This window comes from Argentina silus, assembly GCF_951799395.1.
Source record: "Argentina silus genome assembly, chromosome: 19".
NCBI classification, from domain to species: domain Eukaryota; kingdom Metazoa; phylum Chordata; class Actinopteri; order Argentiniformes; family Argentinidae; genus Argentina; species Argentina silus.
Genome location: NC_139673.1, coordinates 9,231,354 through 9,254,696, shown reverse-complemented (window position 1 = coordinate 9,254,696; position 23,343 = coordinate 9,231,354). Strand labels below are relative to the sequence as shown.

The 23,343-nt window shown below is 50.5% G+C and overlaps 2 protein-coding genes across 2 annotated transcripts in view; both read left to right on the top strand.

Annotated features, from left to right (window-relative positions):
- ap1g1 (adaptor related protein complex 1 subunit gamma 1) overlaps positions 1–23,343 on the top strand; it is a 142,045-nt gene that overhangs the window by 22,375 nt on the left and 96,327 nt on the right. The gene's annotated exons all lie outside the window — the stretch shown is intronic.
- The window catches only part of phlpp2 (PH domain and leucine rich repeat protein phosphatase 2), a gene marked incomplete at its 3' end in the record, with an annotated part of 29,083 nt that continues 8,753 nt past the window's right edge, over positions 3,014–23,343 (top strand). Inside the window, exons 1-7 of the mRNA XM_083691201.1 lie at positions 3,014–3,294; positions 6,318–6,451; positions 16,306–16,496; positions 16,883–17,008; positions 19,074–19,228; positions 21,474–21,620; positions 22,588–22,818. Coding sequence (XP_083547327.1) covers positions 3,020–3,294; positions 6,318–6,451; positions 16,306–16,496; positions 16,883–17,008; positions 19,074–19,228; positions 21,474–21,620; positions 22,588–22,818 — 1,259 coding nt within the window. The 5' untranslated portion in view covers positions 3,014–3,019. The remainder of the gene's footprint in view (positions 3,295–6,317; positions 6,452–16,305; positions 16,497–16,882; positions 17,009–19,073; positions 19,229–21,473; positions 21,621–22,587; positions 22,819–23,343) is intronic.

Below are 23,343 nucleotides of genomic sequence, written 5' to 3'. Positions count from 1 at the left end.
AAGCATCAGCAACGTCTTACAGATGAATACATGGACAATATGCATATTTACGTAATTATATTCATACAGCCGATGAACAGTGCATGAAAATATCAAAATCACTGTTAGAATATTTACAAAAATGATTAACAAGGGTTGAACAAAGGTATAACATAATTGGCAGTCATTACTGAAGTACTGTTTAATCATAATTGCAAAAGTTGAGTAATATAACATAACATATTCATGGTGTCATCAATAACCGTACTTAGTCGTCATGAGTGGAACATAAGTGTAAGCCAATATCATTGTTATTCTACACTAATTTAAATTACATTACTCACACTAATACACTTTCTGTCAGATGGGGAACACTACCTGACAAGGGAAGAGAGGCCATCTGACAGGACACGGGCATGACTTTTTCAATTCCGTGCACATACATGCATGCGCAGCGCATGCGCGCTCACGCACGCCACTAAACGCTCCTCTCTCCCTCTTTCCTCCCAGGGGCGGGTTACATGGTAACAAGCAATTCGCAAGTGAAACTACTTTCATCAGGTTTTGATGCCGCATTTTGGATGGTTGGTTGATTTCAGGTTGAAAAGGGACGCGATTTCAACTGCAACTGGCCCTTGAAATTCCGTCGTGTGCTCACTGTGATGTAAAAGCATGTGTTATTATAGGCATGGTCATGGTGGATACAGGAGCTCATGAATAATTCAGTACGCATCTTCTCTGAAATGGGCAGTGCCCTATGAATAATAAGTAACCCTGCCTCTCTAATGTTTATTGATTGGGTCTATCTGACAGCAGAGGTTCAGACTCGTTATGGCGTCGCACCGAACCAGAATGGGATTTTTCACTTGCCGCATGTATTGGAATTTACCAGTCGTGTACTACGACGTTCTTTCGGGCTTTTTGTAGTTAAATACATACGTGCAGATGGAGGAAGAGGATAATACAGCGGTCACAGCGACGAGCACCGATATCGACCGTCAAAAAGGAGGTGGTGTCGAAGATAACGGGGCTTGTACGGACACACTGCCGGACACGGTGGTCCACCAGGCGGGATCTAATCAAGCTGCGGGTCGTGGCGACCGCAATGGTCCAGGAAACCGCGTCGGAACGGGGATCCGTGTTTTAAAGGTAGAGATGAAGGAGGTTGAATAGTAAGATGATGTATCAAAACGCCGCTGTTGCACAGGGCTCCCTTAGCAGGGCCGAAGTGCGTGTGCGATCAGACCGCACCATCCCTCTCCACTATCAGCGTCATCCCGCTTGATCATTGATGCTTATGGTGGTAATGTAGCAGGCAGTGCAACAATGTATCACACCTCTTCCCCAGCGAACAGCTGACTTGTTTCACTGGAGCTCTTTCTAGATTGTAACGTCATGATTTGACTGAACTGTGAGAGCGACGTTGGAGATATTGCATATTGTCGTGATAACATGTTGGTGCTCGTCGTCATCTATAGGTTACTGGAAATGCTTCCTCTTTACATTTTGCAATTGAGAAGAATAAGAGAATAAACATCAAATCGGTACCAGTACAATTATATTAGTAGGTTATAATAACTGTGTGCTCGGTAACATGCTGAAACCTGTCAATTCCACACTGGTGGATACTAAAGCTGCACTTTATAACATTTGTGTCTTACTACTTGGCTGTGTACCTTTTTTAATCATGTAAATGGAATATATCCGCAATAAGAACTGGTCAGGCTGTCCTTGTAGGCTATGGAAGAGTCTCGGTTCGTAAGGGGCTGTTAGTCCTCAGTATGGGCCCAACCGGTGGTCCGTTATATCCAAGTGTAGTCTATGACTGCGATTGTTCCGTACCTTCAAGCCCTCTGCGCGCACGACAGATGAACCATACTGATTAAAACTGTTTCCTCACTTATTCTGTTCTGTACTTCCGCCATTATGTCACAAATTAACCCGTTAGATGGCTAATGAATTAAGATATGACAACACCGCGGGCTTGTCGGTATGCCCATGCACCATACGGAAATTGCATTCCGTAGGTATATTCCCTGTCAAACCGGGGCAATTGGTGATGGATTGCAATGTATTACAGAGGTAACATGCCACACTGTTTCATAACAAATCGAAAGTGGAAGTTTGAAATTAAAATTCTGAAGACAATCCACCAGCAGTCATTCCATCCAAGGCTCTGGGAGTTGTTCTATAGACCTATGTCCTCTAAGTTGTTCTGTCCCTCTCCCTCCTGGCCTTATGTCGTGTAGTAGTGGGGGTCAGGGAGTGAATTCAGGGCAATGACTGTCAGGTCGATGGCCGGTGCACAGGTTCAGGGCAGGCAGCTTTGTGTGAACATACCTGTGTTGTTGTCGCACATAGAGGTGGTGTGTGTGTGTGTGTGTGTGTGTGTGTGTGTGTGTGTGTGTGTGTGTGTGTGTGTGTGTGTCGTGATGAATGCTAAACTGCGAGGTTGCTGTCTGTCTGTGCTGAGGCGCAGTGGGGATGCCAGAAGCTGCCTCCCTGTGTCGGCCCTGGGGAAGCACGGCATCGTGGGAGGATGACTTCATCAGTCTGACTAATGACCTGATGCCTGGCCGCCCGTCTCAGAAACGGGGTCCAGTTTGTACACATCATCGGGGCGGGCGTTCTTGCCTTGTGTAAATATTTGGTCCTTCCGAGCCTCACCAGATTCTAAAACAAGGCCAGGGATTCTGAAACAGACCTTGGCATTTTGGGTGGGGCTCCCAGATTTAGCAAGGACCCTTTTTTAAGGGCACAGACATCTTTAAATTGCCCAAAAAAATGACACACAATCTAATTTGACATCTCACAATTTGGTATTAATGCCAACCGTACTCAAACAGTGTTCCTCAGTCGACTTTATGGGATGTTATTGAATCTGAGACATCCTTCAGTCAGAGAAGGACTGCTTTAAATCAGTTTGAGATGAACTAGAAGACCACATAGAAAGCTCTCTAAAGCCCCTGTACGTGCATGTGCAACATGAGTTGTCAGTCTCTTCTCATTTGAATGACGGCCTCTGTGTCTGCAGCGTAACATGAAGCGGAACGGGAGCCGGGGCTGTGTCACCAGGAAGACCCGGTTTGGATCGCGGGAGCGGGACTGGCTGAAGGGGGATGCCCAGCGGGGCTGCGTGTGTCTGTATGGGGGGACGGTGGACCCCCAGCCCCCTGCCTCTGGCCCCCAGGCAGCCTCCACCCCTCAGGCAGACCTGCGGCTGGTGCTGTGCTCCACCAGTACCACGGTGGAGGAGCTGTGTGTCCAGAGGGACAGAGAGGGACTGTACCTGCAGCTCCACGGAGACCTGCTCAGGTAAGACTCACCTGGGCAACACACACACACACACACCGCTTCCACTGACACACACACACACATCTAATACCACTGTATATCATGTCCATAACTCTAGCATGTGTTGCAAAACTGATATCTGCCCTCATCTGATTTATCAGTGGCTCTACTAATGAGTCACAGAAAGTGTGTTCTGTTCCAAACCATCCCATTCACGGCTGATGCGTCACATGGCTGTTAGTTCATTCACCTGTCCTCAAAGCTGTTTTAGTCTCCTACCTCTTCATACTGTCGTCCCTACCTCCCTCTAGCACCGCTGATCCCTGCGTTCTGTTTTTCACACATCGGGTCAGGTACACTCTGTTTTCTTGAGAGCTCATGAGAAGTCTCTCTGCTTGCTTTCGTACTGCAGGACTATTGGCTCACTGCTCGACCGAAGTTTAAGTGAGCTATGGCCATAATTCACCGCAGGGCTGACTTGTCTGACAGCAGTGTCTGTGTATGACAGCAGTTTTCCAGAATAACTCCTCATGATGGTGATGATGATGATGCCTCTGTCACACAGGCTATAATCTGGCTACACCCACTCCCTCTCCCTCTTGGCTTGTTTGATCAGGCTAGGGAGTGCTTTTTACTCCCTCCAAGGCTATTTTCAGTTAAACGTTCTGCACAGCAGGATGCATGAAATGGGTCACGCCAAGTGGCGGCCAGGAGAAAACAAGATCTCCACCGTCTAACCTGATTCACATTTCTAGTCGATCATATGCCTTGTTCCAGGATGCTCCTCACATCAGATTCCCCACACTATTGATTTACCTAGCCGGTGCCCTCTACCATGGTGAATTAATGTTTTGCATTCTATTTATACAGCTGGATTTGCTCCGGTGCTAGGCAGGGATAGAGCTTTTCTTAACAGTATATCAGCAGGACTCACCGGCCTGAGAGAAGGTGGTGTTCTCTTTTTCTCTCTCTCTCTGTCTCTCTCCATTTTTCTCTCTCTCTCTGTCTCTGTCTCTCTCTCTCTCTCTCTCTCGGTCTCTGTCTTTCTCTCTCTCATTTGAACCTGAAACCCTCTCGTCTGGTTCAGACACAGAAACCACTGCAAGTTAATCCTTCTCTTCTTATTTCATAGAGCTCTGATCAAAGTCCATCGTTTCAAATCCAGATGATAAATGTCAAAGTCTCTCCTCCAGCTCCTCAGTTGTGATAACGGTGTGTATCTGTGCTGCTGCACGCATACAGTCATGAGTCCTTTTATCAACCTGCTGATTCTAGTTTCAGTGTTGTATTTCTTTATTACATTCTCTAGGCCTGTGGTTATTAAAAGACCACACATACATTTCCCTCATTTATTGCTAAACCGTGCTACCCGGAGAAGGAAAGGAGCTTTTTGGTGTTTCTTGACGGAGATTAAGTGCCTGTAGATTTAAGAGCCTCCTGCTCTTGTGGCCACGAGGGGAGCGGATTTGGGAATAAATGAGGCCCGTCTTTGCACTTAAAGTGGCGAGCGAACGGCGGTACGAGCGGCTCGCAGGCACAGACAGTCATCCCTCTCCCACTGCCTGGCGGGATCCGCCTAAATCCTGTGTCGAGGTGCTGAGGCCACGGCTGTGTGCAACCAGCAGGCGTGATCCTGCCAATTACACCAGGCTGGCACAGGGACCCGTGGGCAAGGGCAAGGGGACGGCACGACGGCACAGCGGACACCCAGACGCTGTGTCACCATCACCCCAGTGTGACCAAGGCTGTGGCTGAGAAGAACCAGCCACCGATGGCATCATGGCAACCCTTACATAGACTTGCGATGGGTCATCGCTGTAGAACAAGCCTTCAGAACAGGGTGTGGAACCTCTCGGGTTTACGGGGCGAGGTGGGGGAGAAGAGAGCCAATGATGATGATGATGGTAATGGTAATGCGTTTTGAATGGGCGGCAGAGGCACAGTCACACACTGTAAGCTCTAAAGAGCTTTTAAGGTCCGAGGCTTTATTCACTTACAGCATATTCTGAATTCTATGGGGGCGAAGCTAGGGCCTCCGTATAGACAGAGGGTCATTGTGAAAATTCCCCCCACAGATGTGACGGAGAGCGTGGATTTAGTTTGCAGGCTCACAGCATCCCTGTCTTGTCTTCGTAGCGGTGTCTAGTTTGGTCTGCCACACCGTAGCAGACAACCCCAGCGTGTCAGCGCTTGCGGTGGGTGTGTTAGTGTGCGGTGGGTGTGCGGGGGGATCAAAGGCTGCTCTGACAGGTCGAGTAGCGTGCCAGACAGAGCCAGTGGCAGGCTGGGGGGGGTCACAGATTGTGAGGATCCACAGACCTCCTGTTTTATATCAGCATGAGGAGCCCCGGCTAACAGGATGACCGGTGGAATGAGATGATGATTTCATTAGCAGGGTAATAATCCACAGGCCTGCACCTCACACGGAGGGGGGAATGTGGAGATGGCAAGACCAGGGTGCCACAGCATTCAAACACGTATCGAGTGGGGCTTTCGTTATGAGATAAGCTTGAGCAAGGCCCGCAACTCATTGGCAAGTGCGTGATGTGATCAACAATGTTTTTTTCTCCATATTTGACTTTGAACTTTAGACTTTGTGCCTAAGAAGAGATAGTGTCTCCCTTAGCTTGATTGACAAATTTGGCCTTGGAAATGTTTTGAGAGCAGAGCCTCATTAATTCCCTGAGGTCATTCTGAAACTGAAACACCTGTATGTGTCCCACCTGGCTGATTAGAGAGACCACGGTCCTCTGATCCTGACCTGTCAGAACACATAATGATACATTGCAGTTATTCCCAGTTGTGTGAGTACAGTGTGTTGTATGAGTGTGTGCGTGCAATCAAGGACAAGTGCGTCGTAAATGATTGTAATGGTTATTGACCATGTCCCTTACATGCCTTTTTCCAGACTTGGAGGCAAACGTGTGTGTGTGTGTGTGTGTGTGTGTGTGTGTGTGTGCGTGTGTCAGACATTGACAGCGAGTTGCACAGTGATTAATGAGCTCTCACACTTCCTGTTTCTTCTCTCTATCCCCACCCTGCAGGAGGCTGGACCCCTCTGAGCGCCCCCTCCAAATGGTGTATGACTACCTGGCTGCCATGGGCTACCAGGACCCTCTACGGGTGCAGAGAGAGGCGGCCAACTCAGACCTCAGCTGCATGATCCGCTTCTACAGCGGTGAGTAGTGACCCACGGGGCCCGTTCACCGCCATCTGCATGCCATGATACGCTCTCCCTCACCGGGCCCTGGCAGCCCTCAGGCCCGCTCTGCTGGAACCGGGCCTGGAGCCCTGTGACTGTCAATGGATCTGGCTCTGCTGCTGATAATGCAGTCCAAACTGTGGGCTCTGTGATAGGCTCTGTTGTTCTGGTAAAGGGACTGGGTCTCTCTCTCTCTCTCTCTCCCTCTTTCTCTCTCTCTCTCTTTCTTTTTCTCTCCCTCTCTCTCTCTCACTCTCTCTCTTGCTTCCCCTTTCTCTCTCTCTCTCTCTCTCTCTGCTTTTATTTTCATTGCAGGGCTGTTTATACATGCCTGGCTTAATGAAGCAGGCTCGAGTCTCTCGGAGGCTGGTATATTTTTGCATAACCTTTACATGCTCATGGTCTTTGAAATGTCAAGGCAGAATTGTGTCCTTTCTAGTATCATGCTTTCATACAGTAGGTAGGCAGCTACGCATGCCTGTGTGTGACTACTGTTTCCCTGTGTCTGCTGCTGAATAAATTCTGTCCGTTTGTGCAGGATCTTAGGCTGATTTATACCATTTTTTTGCTTTTGTACCGGCAGCCGAAGCACACCTCCTCCGATTGCGTGCGCGGATCTGTCTGTCGGAGATTGTGCGGCAGCTTTTTTGTGCTTAGCCGAATTCATGTTTTTCCACTTAAAAGCTTAAGTTTTTCTTCTCCCTGAGCCTCTCCTCACGGTAATACCTGAGCAAAGACACTGTGCTCACTGCAGCACATGGCTAGGCTCCCTTAATCAGCCAGGTTAAGAGTTTATTACGGCTGCAGTGTGAGGGATCAGCCTCCACCTCGAGGTCTGTGTCCTACTGGCTGCCCCCCGGTGACGCGGTGTGGCGGTGGCGTAGCCAACGAGTTGGCTTAAGATCACGAGGCTCGGTGCGAGCTATTGGGTGTCTCTTTCTTTTTCTACCTTTTTGTATTGAGGTTCCGGTCGGCTCGACGACGGCGTGAAAAAACACACATCCTCTTAAGATCCCGAGGGCCCGTTGAGTGGCGTCGTCCTCTGGGGAGCGGTGAGTGACAGATGCCGGTTTAGGGCTGCGAGAGTCTGTCAGACGTGGCCTTGAGTGTGGGTAACCTTCATTACCCGTAGCCCAGGACGGAGCGCAAACGCCCATACATCAGGGCCGTCCCCGGCGATTGATCGGCCATCCCTCATCCCGCGGTCCTCATCAGTCTTCCCGCAGGCTGGCTGGCATCGGCCTGGCGCTGTCATGGCCCCACCAGTGACTAACTGTCCCTGAGTCACCGTGATGTACTGGAGGGTGCCAGATAAAGGGTGGATGTGACACTGTGGTTCATTTTTACACACTAGCCCCCTGGGGGAAGGGGAGATGTGTTTACAATGGTGTGATACACACACACATATACACACACACACACACACACACACACACACATACACGTACTCTCTCTCTCTCACACACACACACACACACACACACACACACACACACACACACCTCCGCCAGCTCCTCTCCTGTTTCTGAGAGTGTGTGGTGGTGGCAGGTCTAATGATCCTCTTAGCAGCCTTGATAGGCTTTGCTGCGAGGGGAAAAGGGGACCTGATGTTCTGTAATGCCTCCGCTATTAATAACGAGAGAGAGAGAGAGAGAGAGAGAGAGAGAGAGAGAGAGGGAGAGGGCTGACGGCACTGCTGAGTCAGTGTCACGCTGCGTCCAGGCCGGGGATGTGGCTGTGGCTGTGGCTGTGGCCGCACCCATGCTGCTGGGACGGAGAGAGAGAGCGAGAGAACTGGAGGAAGAGAGAAAGCGAAGGGTAACCACAGTTTTTGTGTGGCATGGCCTACACACACAGCCCCCCCCCCCTCCCACACACACACACACAGCGAAAGAGCCCCTCCCTCTCCTCCGCTGACTGCACTGAATGCTCCCCACACAGCCTCGCGATATTTCACAGAGAAAGCCGACTTAACCCTCTCTGGATGTCTCTGTGTAGCAGAGGGTGTCACTCTGCACTGTCACACAACCAGAGACCTTCATCATTCGCTACTGATGTGTCAAGTGTTTCCATTTAAAAAGTCTGTATGCGTCTGTCGTTCTCAGAATAAAGCATGTCCCTCTCTGTCTTTCTCTGTCTTTCTCTGTCTCTCTCTCTGTCTGGTTAATATTCTCAGCGCTGTCGCTGAGCGCTGTGTGTTTGTTTTGCTGTCATTGCTCCAGCACATTGCGTCCGGAACCTCATTCTCAGTCCCAGTGCGTCCAGTGGAAGCAGCAGTGCTGGTTTCTCCCTCCCTCCCTCCCTCCCCAGTGCTGTGAGTGTGAGAGCTGGCTGTGGTGTGGTGTAGACCCATGGCCTTGAGGCCCGCCAGGCCCTGGGAGACTTTCCCTCTCCTTTATGAACTCGTGGGAAAACCCAGGGCCAGGGACCGGGGAACACTGGCACCCTGCACCCCTGGCACCCTCACAACAGGGCCGACAGGGCGGCGGGATTGGATGAGACGTGGCCTAAAGCTCTGTGATGTTGGGGGGGGGGGGGGGGGGGGGGGTGAAAGAATCTTTCTCCATCCTTTTACAGTATTGGGGTAAAATAACCCTTTCACACCCACACGAGTCATGGGAACCTTCCACATCGGGTAACAAAGCGTCTGGGAGGGGGAGGGGGGGAGGAAGGGGGAGGGGGGGCAGTGCATGCCAAGACTTACTAGCGGCCAGCTAGTGATCAAAGCCCCGGTGCTTTGAGCTTAGCGAACAACCCTGTTTGAATTTCCACCGCTAAGCTTTCTTGTCCCGCCCTGCGGTATAGTTTTGCAGTTCGTAAGGTGGCGAACTCAGAGACATGAGTAAAACATAAATGTTCAATCAGTTTGGTTCCCCAAGAGTATGGTACCTTAAGCAGTTGATTTTAGTTTTTTCGTAAAAAGCGCTATTCTAATCAATTCAATTGTGTAGTTATTGTACAGCAAGCACTGTTTGCCACCCACAACATTTGCTAACCAACGAGCAGTGGATGAGAATATCCCACCCTCACTCTAAACCGCACCCCTAGCCCCTAGCCCCTAGCCCCATTTGGCCTCATAAGGACTAGGGGGATAGAGGAGGCTGAAAGCCCAAGTTTTAAGCACAGAATAGGCCCAGGATTATGCTCTGATGCAGCCCGGGGGCGACTGTGGAAAAGCAATTGGCCTTGGCACGCACGGCGTAAGCCCTGCTGTGGAAACCGGGCTATCACTGAACTAGGTGGGTTGTTGTTGGAGAAGAACGTGACAATAACAACCCTGTGCCTCGTCTAGCTCCTTCTCACAGGTGCCTGGCAGCCGTTGTCAGGGATAACCTCCTGACCTAGCTGATGACAGGATCTCTGGCCCAGCTGTAAACAATGGTGCTATTACTGGAGTCTTGTTTTTACTGGCGTACATGCAGTAAGAGAGTACTGTATTTCCTGGGCTCTCTGTTAGTGTACATAATGCATACCTGTATAGGCCACCTATACAGTGTGTAGGGTTACTCTCTCTGGGCTGCACACACGATTAGAAATGTGTACGAAATGACCCGGCAGAGGGGATTTTGTGTCTTTTTTTTTTTTTCTGACTGCGTAGATTTACGACTTCCTTCTCTCGTTTCATGTTCGAGAGGTGTTGATAAGGCCGCTCGTTGTGTGATTTATTAAGAAACACACCGCTCTGTTTGTTCAGGAAGAAATCTTCAGCCCCCTCCCCTGCCTCCCTAACCACAGCCCTACCGCCCACTCACGCCAGCCTGCTGTGGCTCACCGATGGGAAGAAAACAAACATGGAAGGGGGAGTCAACATTAATAAATGCTGACTTAATAAAGTACACTCTATGAAAACATGGCTCCAGGGACCCTGGAGGGGAGGGGCGGTGGGCTTCAGGTCAGCCAGTCCAGCTGCATCTCTGAGGGGGGCCTGTGAGTTCTGGCGCTGGTCCACTGGGCCTAGGTCCTGGCTCCACCTCTACCTCCACCTCCACCAGGCAGGCAGGCTGTACACTCTCTCACACACACACACACACACACACACACACACACACACTCACGTCCAGACAGCCACTGGAGCCGCCACAGAGCGGAGGGAAAATAATTCATCCGAGGGCCAAGTTTAGTCACCTAATGAGTTATTGATCTGCCCGAAGCCAACTTATCAGAAAAGAAAATGAAAACTAAATAAACACTGTGGGGGCCTCTAAGCTGCACTCTCAGGGGCCAGAGGGGGCTGACAGCCAGGTCTCAGAGCCCACTGTTGGGGGGGCTGCTGGGGAGCCATGGCCAGGGCCTGGAGGATTGGAACAGAAGAGAACAGACAGAGCTAGATTACAGTACAGGAGAAGGTCCTGTCTCTGTCTCTCTGTCTGATTAACTGGATAACAAATAGGGGATGCAGGATGGAGGGACTTGGTTATGGGGGGGGGGGGGTAGAAAGAGAGAGCTCCGCTCCTGAGGGACAGGAACCCCAGCCGCGCAGCGTCTAGGCAGCGTCTCTCGTACCTGCTCCTGTGAATATGATATGCAGAAGATGCACTCTGTGAGTCAGCAGTTCTCCTGCTAGAGATTTCCCTGTGTCAGATGCTGCCTCCTCAGCCTTGACTCACGCTGTGTCTGGAAGTCAGCGCCCCGGGCCTGCTGGGCTGGGTGGCTCACAGAGGGAGGAGGGGAACCTGCCTGTATGGATTTGTCTGTTTCAGTGCCATCTTTATTACGAATTATCTCTCCACTCTCCCGTGTGTATGCCTCCCTGTATCCTGGTTAGGCCGTCGGAGGGAGAAATCGGAGGACGGGCTTGTTGTAAATGCACACGTGTTTTAATATCAATCCCTATTCCGTTTCATGCGTTACAGTGAGCCAGTCCTCCAGATTTCTACCCCCACCAGCCTCTGTTTATCCTGGAGGGCTTGCCGCGCAACAGGCCTGATTGTATTGTGATGAGTCTTTGCGTATGCACTCCGTTTCGATGCAGTGAAGGATCTCAGTTCGCTCAATTCACCACTTGATGGATCTCATCATGAGCTTTCTGTTGATGATTGCACTACCAAGCCAATATATATACTTTTTAGTATTCAGTAATGCTAGTCTGCCGGTAGACCTGTCCTGTTTCTGTTGTGTCTGCATTGTTCTGCTGGAGCGGCCACTTATTTGAAGTTTAATTTGATTTCCTAGTATGGAACCGAGCTTAAGGAGGACTTTGAATTGAATTTCTCACAGTAAGAATAGGTTGCTGGGGGGGGGTGGTTCGGCACGGCTGTGATTTGATGTTGTTGCCAAGAAGGGCCTGCTGTTCTCCGTGCTCTGAGCCCAGGCTGCAGTAAGCCTGGGTTTCCGCCCTCCACTGGACCCCCATTGCAGGCCAACCTAATCTATGCAATCTCACAACAGATTCCAAACAGACGTTGGCATGCGAGGTGCATTGTCTTTTACTGCTCTCTGTTGGGATCAGAACATCTTAAGGCATTTTGTTCACTGGGTAGATGTGGAGTTGTGAGCTTATTGGAAAGACAGCTTAAACATGCCTGATTGGGGGGGGATGATTCTCAAGTGTTTGTACACCACAGGAGAGGTTGATGAGTATTGAGTTTACAGAGGAGTTTTGGCCAATTGCCATCTCCTCTTCTCTCGCTCTCACACGCTCTCTCTCTCTCTCTCTCTCTCTCTCCCTTTCTTTCTCTTTCTTTCTGTGTCTCAGGGTGTACACCGCACCGCTGTGTCACAGGGGACAGAGTTTGACCTGCGTCACTCCCCTGGCCGTCTGGCGAGCTGAACGGAGTGAAGTAAGACTTTAGCTCTGCTGTCACCGCGGCTCCTGTCAACGCCAGGCAAGAACATTCGAGCTGAGGGAGCGAGGGGGTGGGCGGGGGGTCAAACAGGAGACTGTGATCTGTCTCTTGTCACTCTGGCCCTGTGGTTTGGCAGCCTCTCCGGAGAGGAAGTGGAACTTGGTTTGGTGATTAGGCATGGCCTCTCTCTGCCCCCTGCAGCAGGAGTCCTAGCTCTCTCTCTCTCTCTGGTGTGGTGACTGCTCAGAGAGAGAGAGCGAGCTACAACATCTGCCACTGCTACCACTCACTTTATGACCATTGCGATTGGTTCATATCATAAATCATCCGTGGTGTGGGATTGGTTCTCTTTTTCTGCTCAGTAGTGAATAGATGGTGTAGATCAGTTCAGACTTTGATTCCAAGGGAGTCATGTTTCCCTGGCAACGAATGGCCCCTCTGGCATTGTGGAAAAGCATGTGTGTTTGTTTTTAGGGTGCAGGAGTTAGCAGGTCCATGAGTGAGCCCTTTTTTTAGCCAGCGAACGAGAGAGGGGTTGTCAAAGTGTTTACTGTGTCTGAGGAGGGGGAAGTCGAAGTGCTGGAGTGTTCTGAATTGTCACTGTTGGTGCATACTGCACGTGTGTGAGAGAGAGAGTGTGTGTTCTGTATGTGTGTGTTCCATTACGGGATCAGAATGTGCACATGTTGTGTGTGTGTGTGTGTGTATTTCAGGCCTGCTCAACGACAGCTTACAGCAGACAGCTCAGACATTCTCAGACATCCAGCTGGCAAAGGCCAGCAACACACACACACACACACGCACAGTCATTAAAGTCGAGTACAGCAGAGAAGGAGCGTTGTGCTTCCGTCAGATCACAGGGGTGTTTATTGATGTTGAGACGCACCATGTGTCGCCGACTTATTTGCGATACGACACATTTTCGTTCGCTTATCGAAAACAATGATCGCAATGTCATCTGGTATCGCGTGTCCTCTTTGCTGAAAGCATGAAATGATAAAAACGCAGTCCTGCCAACACGACATAATGTTAATATTTGACACGTTATGGTGATGACGCGTGTGCTAGATATGTTCACAACCTAGCTAGCACTGTCTTAGCAGTTCCGTGGTGAGAGTAAAAAATGATCGTGGATAGACGAATGGTTTGCTGTTACGTTTGCTTTCTCTACTACCATTCTGAATGGAATGCAACGTCGAAATGTGATTGAACGTAGGTCAGTGCTGCTGAAGTGGACAGTCCACAGTCGAGTCAAGGTTTAGTCGACAGTCTTGCCCTGTCCTGTTGAGGGTATGCAGTGTGTATCTACTGTATCTTAAGCGTTGGAAGTTGATGCTGTACCGTATCTGTGTGTGAATGAAAACCGTCATACCAGCGTGTCATCCCTGTGGCGACTGATTCCGAGTGATGTGGTGTGTGGGGGGGTCTGTCTTGGTTCCATTATTTCAGCCTAGCCCCCCCCCCCCCCCCCCCCCCCCCCCAGAGCTCAGCGCCCGCTCCTCAGACCTAGACTGGGGAGTCCAGGGGGATACCCAATTTAGAAACGCTTGTTGACATTCTCCACGATAGTCAAAAGACCTCGATGGAGATTTGATATGAAGGGCTTTTTGGGGCTATACTGCGTTTATAAATAGTCAAAGCAGTACTGTATTTGTCCTTGAGCTACATTCTTCCGCTGCCTTTCAAAATGTTAGCTAACCGAAAAATACTTTGTGACTTTTTTGTTTGTTTTCTTTTTTCTTCTTCCTCTTATGGCTAGAGGAAAGTCAAACTCTAAATGGTATTTTGAGTTCGACCCCCACGGCTCCATTGTTGAGTCAGGGTGAGCTGTATGGGGGGCTTTAGCTAGGCCGGTTGTGTTGGTGGGGGCGTTCCAGCTTGGGTCATCATAGTGTGTTCTACATACACAATACCATCCGCTCTCCCATAGTGCACTGCTCTGGTAGGAAAGCTATTGACTGACTGTCCACACAGAGGTCTTTTGACATGGTATCCTGTCATGTGTCCTCCAAACTGAGTACTGCGTGTGTGTGTGTGTGTGTGTGTGTGTGTGTGTGTATGTGTGTGCGTGCGCTTGCCGTGACTATGACTCAGCGCTTTGAGATACTGGTGCTAAGGTACGTGCTGTGTTTTCGTATCTTTTCACACTGGCCGATTATTTGGCGTTTTATCAGTTGAAAGGCTAGATATGGGTGGATTTTATTAGAGTAAGATATTGATGTGCCAGGGGCTGGTAAAGCAGTAGTGTATCAGGGATAGAATTGGATGGAGTCTGTGGATGAGGAAGGAATGTGGCTGTTTGGAGGGGATTTGTTGTGGGGCCAGTGAGAACGTCCTGCCTGTCTGCCCAGGTCTATTCGTGGCTGTGGCTGTGGCGGACTCCTTCAGGGCCTGAGGGCTCTGTCTTTGACAGGTCAGCCTCCTTCCCCTCTCACTGACACAGACACACAGAGGACAAGCCAGTGATACAGTATAGCCCCTAGGCTCTCCCTCCCTGCTCTCTCCTCTCTTTCTCTCTCCACCTTCTCTCTCCCTCCCTATCCTACCCCCCTCAGCCTCTCCTCCACCCTCTCTTTCTCCGTTTCCTCTCACCCACTCTCTCCCTGTTTCTCTACTTCTCCATCTCCATCTCCTCTACCCTCTCCAACTTCTCCCTCTCCCTCTCTCTCTCCCACCTCCCCAGACATGTCCTCCCTGCCCCTGGCCCTCAGGGGTGTGTGTGTGTGTGTTGGGGGGGGGGCACTGTGGTCTGGAGGAGCTCATCTCCGTGGAGGGGGAAGCCCGAGGATCAGACACCTATATTGATCCTCCCAGCGGTCCAGTTAGCTGTCAGAGACACTGGACCTTGTTCATTATCGCTTTTTCCAGCCAGCACAAAGTCAAGCCGCCTGACGGTTCATTTTGATCCCCGGCTACCACTCCTCAGCAGTGAGCAGAGAAGAAAGGAGCAGCAGACTGTGTCTGCCGCCGCCGGGGAGCTGGAGACAAGGAGGTGGTATTAAGGAAAACGCAGACCTTGTTATTTCAAGTGAAATTGAAAAACAGAGAAAAAAATGTGCCGTTATTTGACCAGCCATTAACCGGAGTGTACTTGAGGCCTGGCAGAGCTGGGAGGCCTGCTGTTTGATGTGTCCTTCAGCCTCGGCTGCAACACAAGCCCGGGTGGCTGCAACATAATTAGATAGAAAGAGGGGAGTTTAATGTGACAAAAGCCTGACTCATTCATCAACCTGACTGATGCATCTAGGTTAGAACAACTCTGAAGAGAGTTGAAGAGGATCTCAAAGTCTTATGAGAGAGAGAAAGAGTGTGCGTGTGTCTGTGTGTGTCTGTGCACGTCTGTATTTCCATTATTACATCGACTAATCAAAAGCGAGGGACACCTTGAGTGTCAGGCCAGTGAGTGCTCACCTGTCTAGCCCGGTATTCAGATCTGTAGAGTCTCTCTGCTGCTCGGACAGATGCGGCCCTCTGATCCTATCTGAGAGGGAGTGACACCCATACGCCTTTCATCTCTAAGGCGGATGACGTGAGCGACTCGTAAGGCCTTCACAGTCTTCTGATTCCATCGGGACGCTTTAACATTGAATAAATGGCTTTTGATACTTCATCAAAGGACTTCACATCCGATGCTGAACTTTCGGCGTGAGACAACGTCGGGGGGCGTGAGACAATGGGTGTCTTGATCTTATCTGCTGAGTACAGAGTAGTCAAGAGCCGCAAGAGCAATTCCAGGAAAGGATGTCCTAATCGACTGACTCACGCGTACGGCAGGTGACATCATGGTGACCTGCTGATGTAGCCCGTGACTTCATTTGCTGGCGGCGTTTTTGCCCTCCTCCATCATCCCTGTCTCGATAGCGTGACCCCCGTGAGAACATGTGGGACTAATTAGTTTAATGTTTTGTATGTGTGTGTATCTGTGTGTCTACTTGCTTGTGTGAGTGTGGACTTGTGTTCGTGTGTGTGTGTGTGTGTACTTATGTGCGTGTTTTGTAATAGATATCTGACGTCTGACCCCCCTCTCTGACCCCGTCCCCCCAGAGCGCCCGGTGAATGCGGACCAGCAGGAGCGGACCCTGCTGAAGGGCGTGTTCAGTGTGAGGAAGGGGAAGACCCAGCTGCACAAGTGGGCGGAGCGCCAGGTCATCCTCTGCGGCACCTGTCTGATCGTGGCCTCCGTCAAAGACAGCCTGACGGGGAAGATGCACATCCTGCCCCTAGTGGGGGGGAAGGTGAGGGGTCAGTGGGGGGAGGGGGACGACCGGAGGGGGCGTTGTTTTCCAAGCCCACGCATTCCCCCCCGGGGGGCTCCGAGACACCCAGCCAACACACACACACACACACACACGCATACAACAACACAGCTGGGACTGACGGCTGGATGGAGAGGATGTGCTGCACAATGAGCGCCAAGCAAACACACGTGTATTCACTCTAGCACACGCATGCATGTAGAGACACACACACACATACACGCAAAAGTGTGTATCCATGTCTTATGTAAATAGATGAACTGTATAAACCTTAAAGTAAGTTAATATTTGGAGTCTGCCAGGGAGAAGGAGCAGCCCCCCCCCCTCTGTCTCCCCCCCTCACACTGTGGTGTGTGTGTGTTCAGGTGGAGGAGGTGAAGAGGAGGCAGCACTGTCTGATGTTCAGCTCAGCCGGACCCCAGGCCCAGACCTACTTTGTAAACTTCGACACGCTGGCAGACTACCAGAGATGGCATCGGCAGGCATCGAAAGTAAGTGTGTCTGTGAGTGTGTCTGTGTGTGTGTCTGTGTGTGTGTCTGTGTGTGTCTGTGTCTGTGTGTGTGTGTGTGTGTTTACTAGTCAGAGGTTGTTTTTTTGCGAGGGAGGGAGCGAGTGTGTGTACAGTACGTTTTGTTATATGTCTTATGTAAGGTGTTCAGCAGGGCGTATGTTGTTGGTGTTCCTGGCCGGGGCCCTCTGGGAGTGTAATCAGAGAGTGTATGCAGAGAGGACCGAGTTACCCACTGCTTGGTCTGACGTACTATCAGAGCCCTGCTGTGGACCCTAGGTGGCTTCTTTGATTGGTCCTGATTAGGTCTACAGAGAGTGTGTGTGTGTGTGTGTGTGTGTGTGTGTGTTTGAATTGGGGACTTTGCATAACCAAAGTCCATTCACTTTTGCATTTGTGTGTATGAAATCACAGCACTCCAGAGCCGGCCCTCTGTGTGTCTCTCTCTCTCTCTCTCTCTCTCTCTCTCTCTCTATGTGTGTGTGTTTCTGCTCTTCCCTGCTCATCTAGCTTTTGCCTCTAATTTTCTAATTAATGGCCATTGTGTCCCGGCCCCTTCCTGGGTCCTAACGAGCTCTGTGAATGCCTCCACCGAGGCAGAGGGAGGCACACAATGAGCCAGGGTGAAAAAAAGACAACCTCGAAAAAATGAAAATCCAATTAGTTGTAGATCCATGCTAAGTCAAGGAGCTTCTCCCCACCACAGCGGTGCGGATCACTGGGCCAGAGCGCCAGAGTGGTCTGTTACGACAGAATTTAAGCAAGGTTAGACTTCAAACGTTCCTATGGACACGTGATTGGCTAGAGATGTGGACGGAGAGATGGGGGGATGGGGGATGGTTGGGGGAGGGGGGAGAGAGGGGAGGTTCAAGATGAAGAGAGAGAGAGACATGCGGGGAGAGAGATGGAGGGGCATACAGAGAGAGAGAGAGAGGAGGGCAGGAGAGAATTAGAAGAAGGGGTGGATGAGATGGTGGATTTGGGGCAGTTTTCATGCCAGGCTGGGCACAATCAGGCCCTTGTATTTGTGTGTGTGTATGTGTGTGTGTGTGTGTGTGTGTGTGCGTGCGCGACCCAGGGCCTGTGGGGAGAGGGGGTTGTGATTGCTGTGTGAGGGGAGGCGACACGCCGGCTAATGGAGCGAGTGTGTGTGAGAGTGTGTGTGTGAGAGTGTGTGAGTGTGAGTGTGTGTGTGTGAGTGTGTGTGAGTGAGTGCCCGTGAGTGGCCTTGTGGCATGCCAGGGTCTTCTCTCTCAGACATCAAGGTTGCTCTGTGAATGGAGGGAGGCTGCCTCCACACACACACACACACACACACACACACACACACACACACTGGGACCCCCTGCTGCTACCCCACAGGGCAGGCTTTTCCTCCACACTCTGACTCTCCACACAGGCAGTGACATGGACCCCAGATACAGGGAGAGAGGAGGGTCTCTCTGTCTCTCTCTCTCTCTCTCTCTCTCCCTCTCTCTCTCTCTCCCTCTCTCTCTCTCTGACATGGTCACTATGGCCTATTTATAAAGGTTGGCTGATGAGTGAGTCGTGTTTTTTTTTTTTTTTTTTTTTTTGTTCATCTCTAAAAGCATTGATGTGACGACATGCTCGGCTGAGCAACTGTGCTACTTTCCGCGGCGTGGCGCAGTATGTGGTCCCCCCGTAGTGAACCGAAGAGACTGTCCTTAGACTGAGGAATCTATTAGAGGCCTACCTAGATGGTGCCCTGTGCTGACAGGCAGTCTGAAGTATCTTATCAGGGCTTGAAATGCTGTACAGCTGCATTCTGCACACAGAGATAAGTGAGCTGTGACTGTGTGGGGGGGATCCTTTGTATGTTCCCATTGAAAAGTGGAGTGCTGAAAAAGGGGAGTGCTGAACAATGCAACAAAAAAAAAATCAGACACACACACACTTGAATGCATGTGTGTGTACATAGGCACACACACATACACCACACACAGGCCTACATGTTGTTTTGTCTGGATGTTGCTTTGAGGAGTGTGTGTGTGTGGGCTGTAATGTTGCTCCTCTGTGCTGTCTCAAGGTGGTGTCTCAGACCATCAGCGTGGTGGACCTGTCCTGCTACAGCCTGGAGGAGGTCCCAGAGTACCTGTTCTACAGTCAGGACATCACCCACCTCAACCTCAGACACAACTACCTGAGTCTACAGGGGCCTGGGGGCCTGCTCAACCTGCCCAGGTAACACATCCTACTGTTACTCACAGAGTTCAACCTTCCTAGCCCTACTGTGTATATCTCAGACTGAACCACTGGTAGAAACCCCTACAGTACCTCAGACTGAACCACTGGTAGAAACCCCTAAAGTACCTCAGACTGAACCACTGGTAGAAACCCCTACAGTACCTCAGACTGAACCACTGGTAGAAACCCCTAAAGTACCTCAGACTGAACCACTGGTAGAAACCCCTACTGTACCTCAGACTGAACCACTGGTAGAAACCCCTACTGTACCTCAGACTGAACCACTGGTAGAAACCCCTACTTTGCCTCAGACTGAACCACTGGTAGAAACCCCTAAAGTACCTCAGACTGAACCACTGGTAGAAACCCCTAAAGTACCTCAGACTGAACCACTGGTAGAAACCCCTACAGTACTTCAGACTGAACCACTGGTAGAAACCCCTAAAGTACCTCAGACTGAACCACTGGTAGAAACCCCTACAGTACCTCAGACTGAACCACTGGTAGAAACCCCTACAGTACTTCAGACTGAACCACTGGTAGAAACCCCTAAAGTACCTCAGACTGAACCACTGCTAGAAACCCCTAAAGTACCTCAGACTGAACCACTGGTAGAAACCCCTACTGTACCTCAGACTGAACCACTGCTAGAAACCCCTACTGTACCTCAGACTGAACCACTGCTAGACCCCTGCAAGTAAAAAACAATAATAAAAAAAATCTCACCAGCCCAGTCAACACTGACCCACTACTAGTCCTGCCCCAGAGTCAAACTGCTTCCCCAACATCAACCTGCCCTATCCCACAGCTAACCTTGCCCAGATGAATGTGATGTCATTGTTGAGATATGCGTTATGTAAGCATAGTATATCATGTGAGAGCTCTTTTTTTATGGTTCAGTCTGAGCTGATAAGTTCCTCTGGCTCTCTCTCGTTTGTGTTCGATGTTCAGGGAAAAAAAACGTGGTCCAGCCACCAGCTCCAGTGGGCGGGGAGGCACTTAGGTCTATGTCCGCCCCAGCAGTACAAATGGAGCATATTTGAACAAGCTGGAATTCTCAGAAGAGATAATGCTATTAAATGTTAATCATCTACTACCCTCTGTAGTATTGTCCAGCATTACAGGCTGACCAAGCAGAGGAGGGAGAGAGGGGGGGGGGGGGGGGAGGGAGGGAGAGAGAGAGAGCGAGCGAGCGTGAGAGGGAAAGGGAGAGGGAGGGAGAGAGAGAGAGAGAGAAGCTTTGTAAAGAGCACATGATAGTGGAACTACTCTGCCTTACAGCTCAGAGGAAGAACATTTTCACATCACTGCGTCTCTCGTTCTCGCTCTCTCTCTCTCTCTCTCTCTCTCCTTTCCTCTCATTCTGTCTCTTCCCCCACGCTGTCTCTCTCCCTTTATCTCTGTCTGAGTCTGTCTGTCTGTCCGTCCCTCCCTCCCTTCCTCCCTCCATCTCATCTGTATATTTAGAAGCAGGGCTGGGGGAGTGATGGAGGAGGAGGAGGAGGAGGAGGGGGATGGGGGGGCAGTTCTCAGATGCAGCCTGTGCTGAAACATATGTTGTGACTCACGGCGGCCATCTCTGTCAGCGCGGGGGGGTGGGGGGGGGGGGGGGGGTGACGGGTGGGGGGTTGACGGGCGGGGGGGAGTGGAGATGGAATAGCCGACTGGGCAGAGAGGCCCTGAGTGACGCCATACTACCACTACCTCCAGTCTACTCTGCTTCACTGTATACACATCAGAATACTGCTGTATTTCAATATGCTGTATAGACTACACAGTACAGCATGTGCATCATTGAACTATGACCTCTGACAGCCAAGGTATATCAGGGAGAGTGTCTCCTCTGTTGGTTGTGAGGGCGGTGAGTCCAACTCCAGCCTCAAATGCCTCTTCTCTGGCTCGGATGGCCGTACGCATTGTGATCGGTTCAGGCCAGATAAGGGTATTGATATTCATCCGTCTGTGAAGAGGACTCGATGCGAAAATGTCAGCAGTCACGTCGTAACAAGGGCACAAAATCCGACGGTGCGATCAGGAGGGACGAGAGACCACGCAAGAAAGCCCTCGAAACAAATCTTGTCTGTATGACTTTTGTTATCTGTAGTCATTGCGCACGTCAGGAAACCCGAACAAAACTGAAAAGGACCAGTACTGCTTGTTGTACTATAGACCTCACAGACTACCCCCTCTCTCTCTCTCTCTCTCTCTCTCTCTCTCTCTCTCTCTCTCTCTCTCTCCGTAGGTTCTCTCAGCTGAAGAGCCTGAACCTTTCACACAACCGATTGGGTGTGTTCCCAGAGTCTGTGTGTGAGATCCTCACCCTGACTGAGCTCAATCTCTCCTGCAATGGCCTCCACACTGTCCCTGGACAGATAGGCAACCTTCAGAGGTGAGACACACACACACACACACACACACACACACACACACACACACAGCATCGCAGTAACAAAGACAAATACAGCAGTTACAAGGCCTCAAACCAAGCCAGAGAAGGATACCATCTATACAATAACCTCTCTATGGCAGACATGCATATTAGCATAGTTCAGGCCCACCTAGAAAATGCCTCTGGAGTTGTAGGAGTCTACAAACAAAAATGATACAATATCTGATACATTATGATACTATCCCACCCTCATTCTGCATAAATATCCTGTTCAAGCCCTCATGCTTTACATTTCTCAGTGTGTTATTGGTGTGATTCTGTGGAGGTTGTAGAGTGGAGGATTTCCTGTTATCTAGCGGATGGAGCGGTGGACATGGTGTGCTGTCAGTCAGTCAGTGTGTAGTCAGTCAGCCAGTGTGTGTTCAGTCAGTCAGCCAGTGTGTGTTCAGTCAGTCAGTGTGTGTGTGTGTGTGTTCAGTCAGTCAGTGTGTGTGTGTTCAGTCAGTGTGTGTGTGTTCAGTCAGTCAGTGTGTGTTCAGTCAGTCAGTGTGTGTTCAGTCCACTCGCTCCGCTGCTCTACAGCCCACATTAGCCCCTTCCTGGCCACATGAGTCCACTCGCTCCTCTCTGCAATGAATCATTGTTGAGGAATTTCTCTCTCTCTCTCTTTCTCTCTCTCTCTCACTGTGTGTGTATGTTGTGTGTTGTGTGTGTGTGTTAATTGAACCAATGAGATGCATTAAGTTCAGCTGTTTTTGTTATGCAACCAGATTAAATCAAGCTTTAAAATCAGGCCAGTTTTTATGCTCTCGGCCCACTTCATGCAGGGAGGTGCTTAATATAGAATGGATGGATGTGACTGCAGATGTACAAACACTGACTGATGTTCTCACCTCATCTGGAAAGCCAATTGATAGTACCTTCCTCTAGCTAGGCAAGATTAAAGATCTCTCTCTCTCTCCCCCAGCCTGCAGACCCTGTCTCTGGATGGAAATCACTTGAGTTCCTTGCCTGAGGAGCTTGGCGGCCTCTCCCAGCTCAGCAGCCTGGGGCTTTCCTTCAACAACTTCCCCCACATCCCGGGTGTTCTTGAGAGGCTGAGCGCGGTGGACAGGCTGGCCATGGCTGGGAACAGGGTGGAGAGCCTGGAGTTAGGGACTCTGGCCAGGATGAGCCACCTCAAGAACATTGACCTGCGGTGAGGCGCCACACCAAGCATCCCCCCCCCTCAGCCGGTTTGCTCTGTATAGACCCCTCTTGCTCTATCTCTCTCTCCATATCTCTATCTCCCTCTCCCCAGTCCATATCCCTATCTGTCCCTCTCCCCTCTCCATATCTCTCTATCTCTCTCTCCATATCTCTATCTCCCTCTCCCCTATCCATATCTCTATCTCCCTCTCCCCTCTCCCTCTCCATATCTTGATCTCTCTCTCCCCAGTCCATATCCCCATCTCTCCCTCTCCCCTGTCCATACCTTTATCTCTCCCCTCTCCTTATCTCTCCCTCTCCCCTCTCCATATCTCCCTGTCTCCCTCTCACGGTTTATAGACTTGTCAGTCATTGCATACATAATGCAGGATCAATACACAATGGTAATGTAATAAGAGGCCGCCTGTCAGTAAATCCCACAGTGAGTTGGCAGATAGGTAGAGACAGGCAACAGTGGGCTCAATAATAAACTGTATTCCCCATACACACACGCCCCCTAACCCCACAAACACAC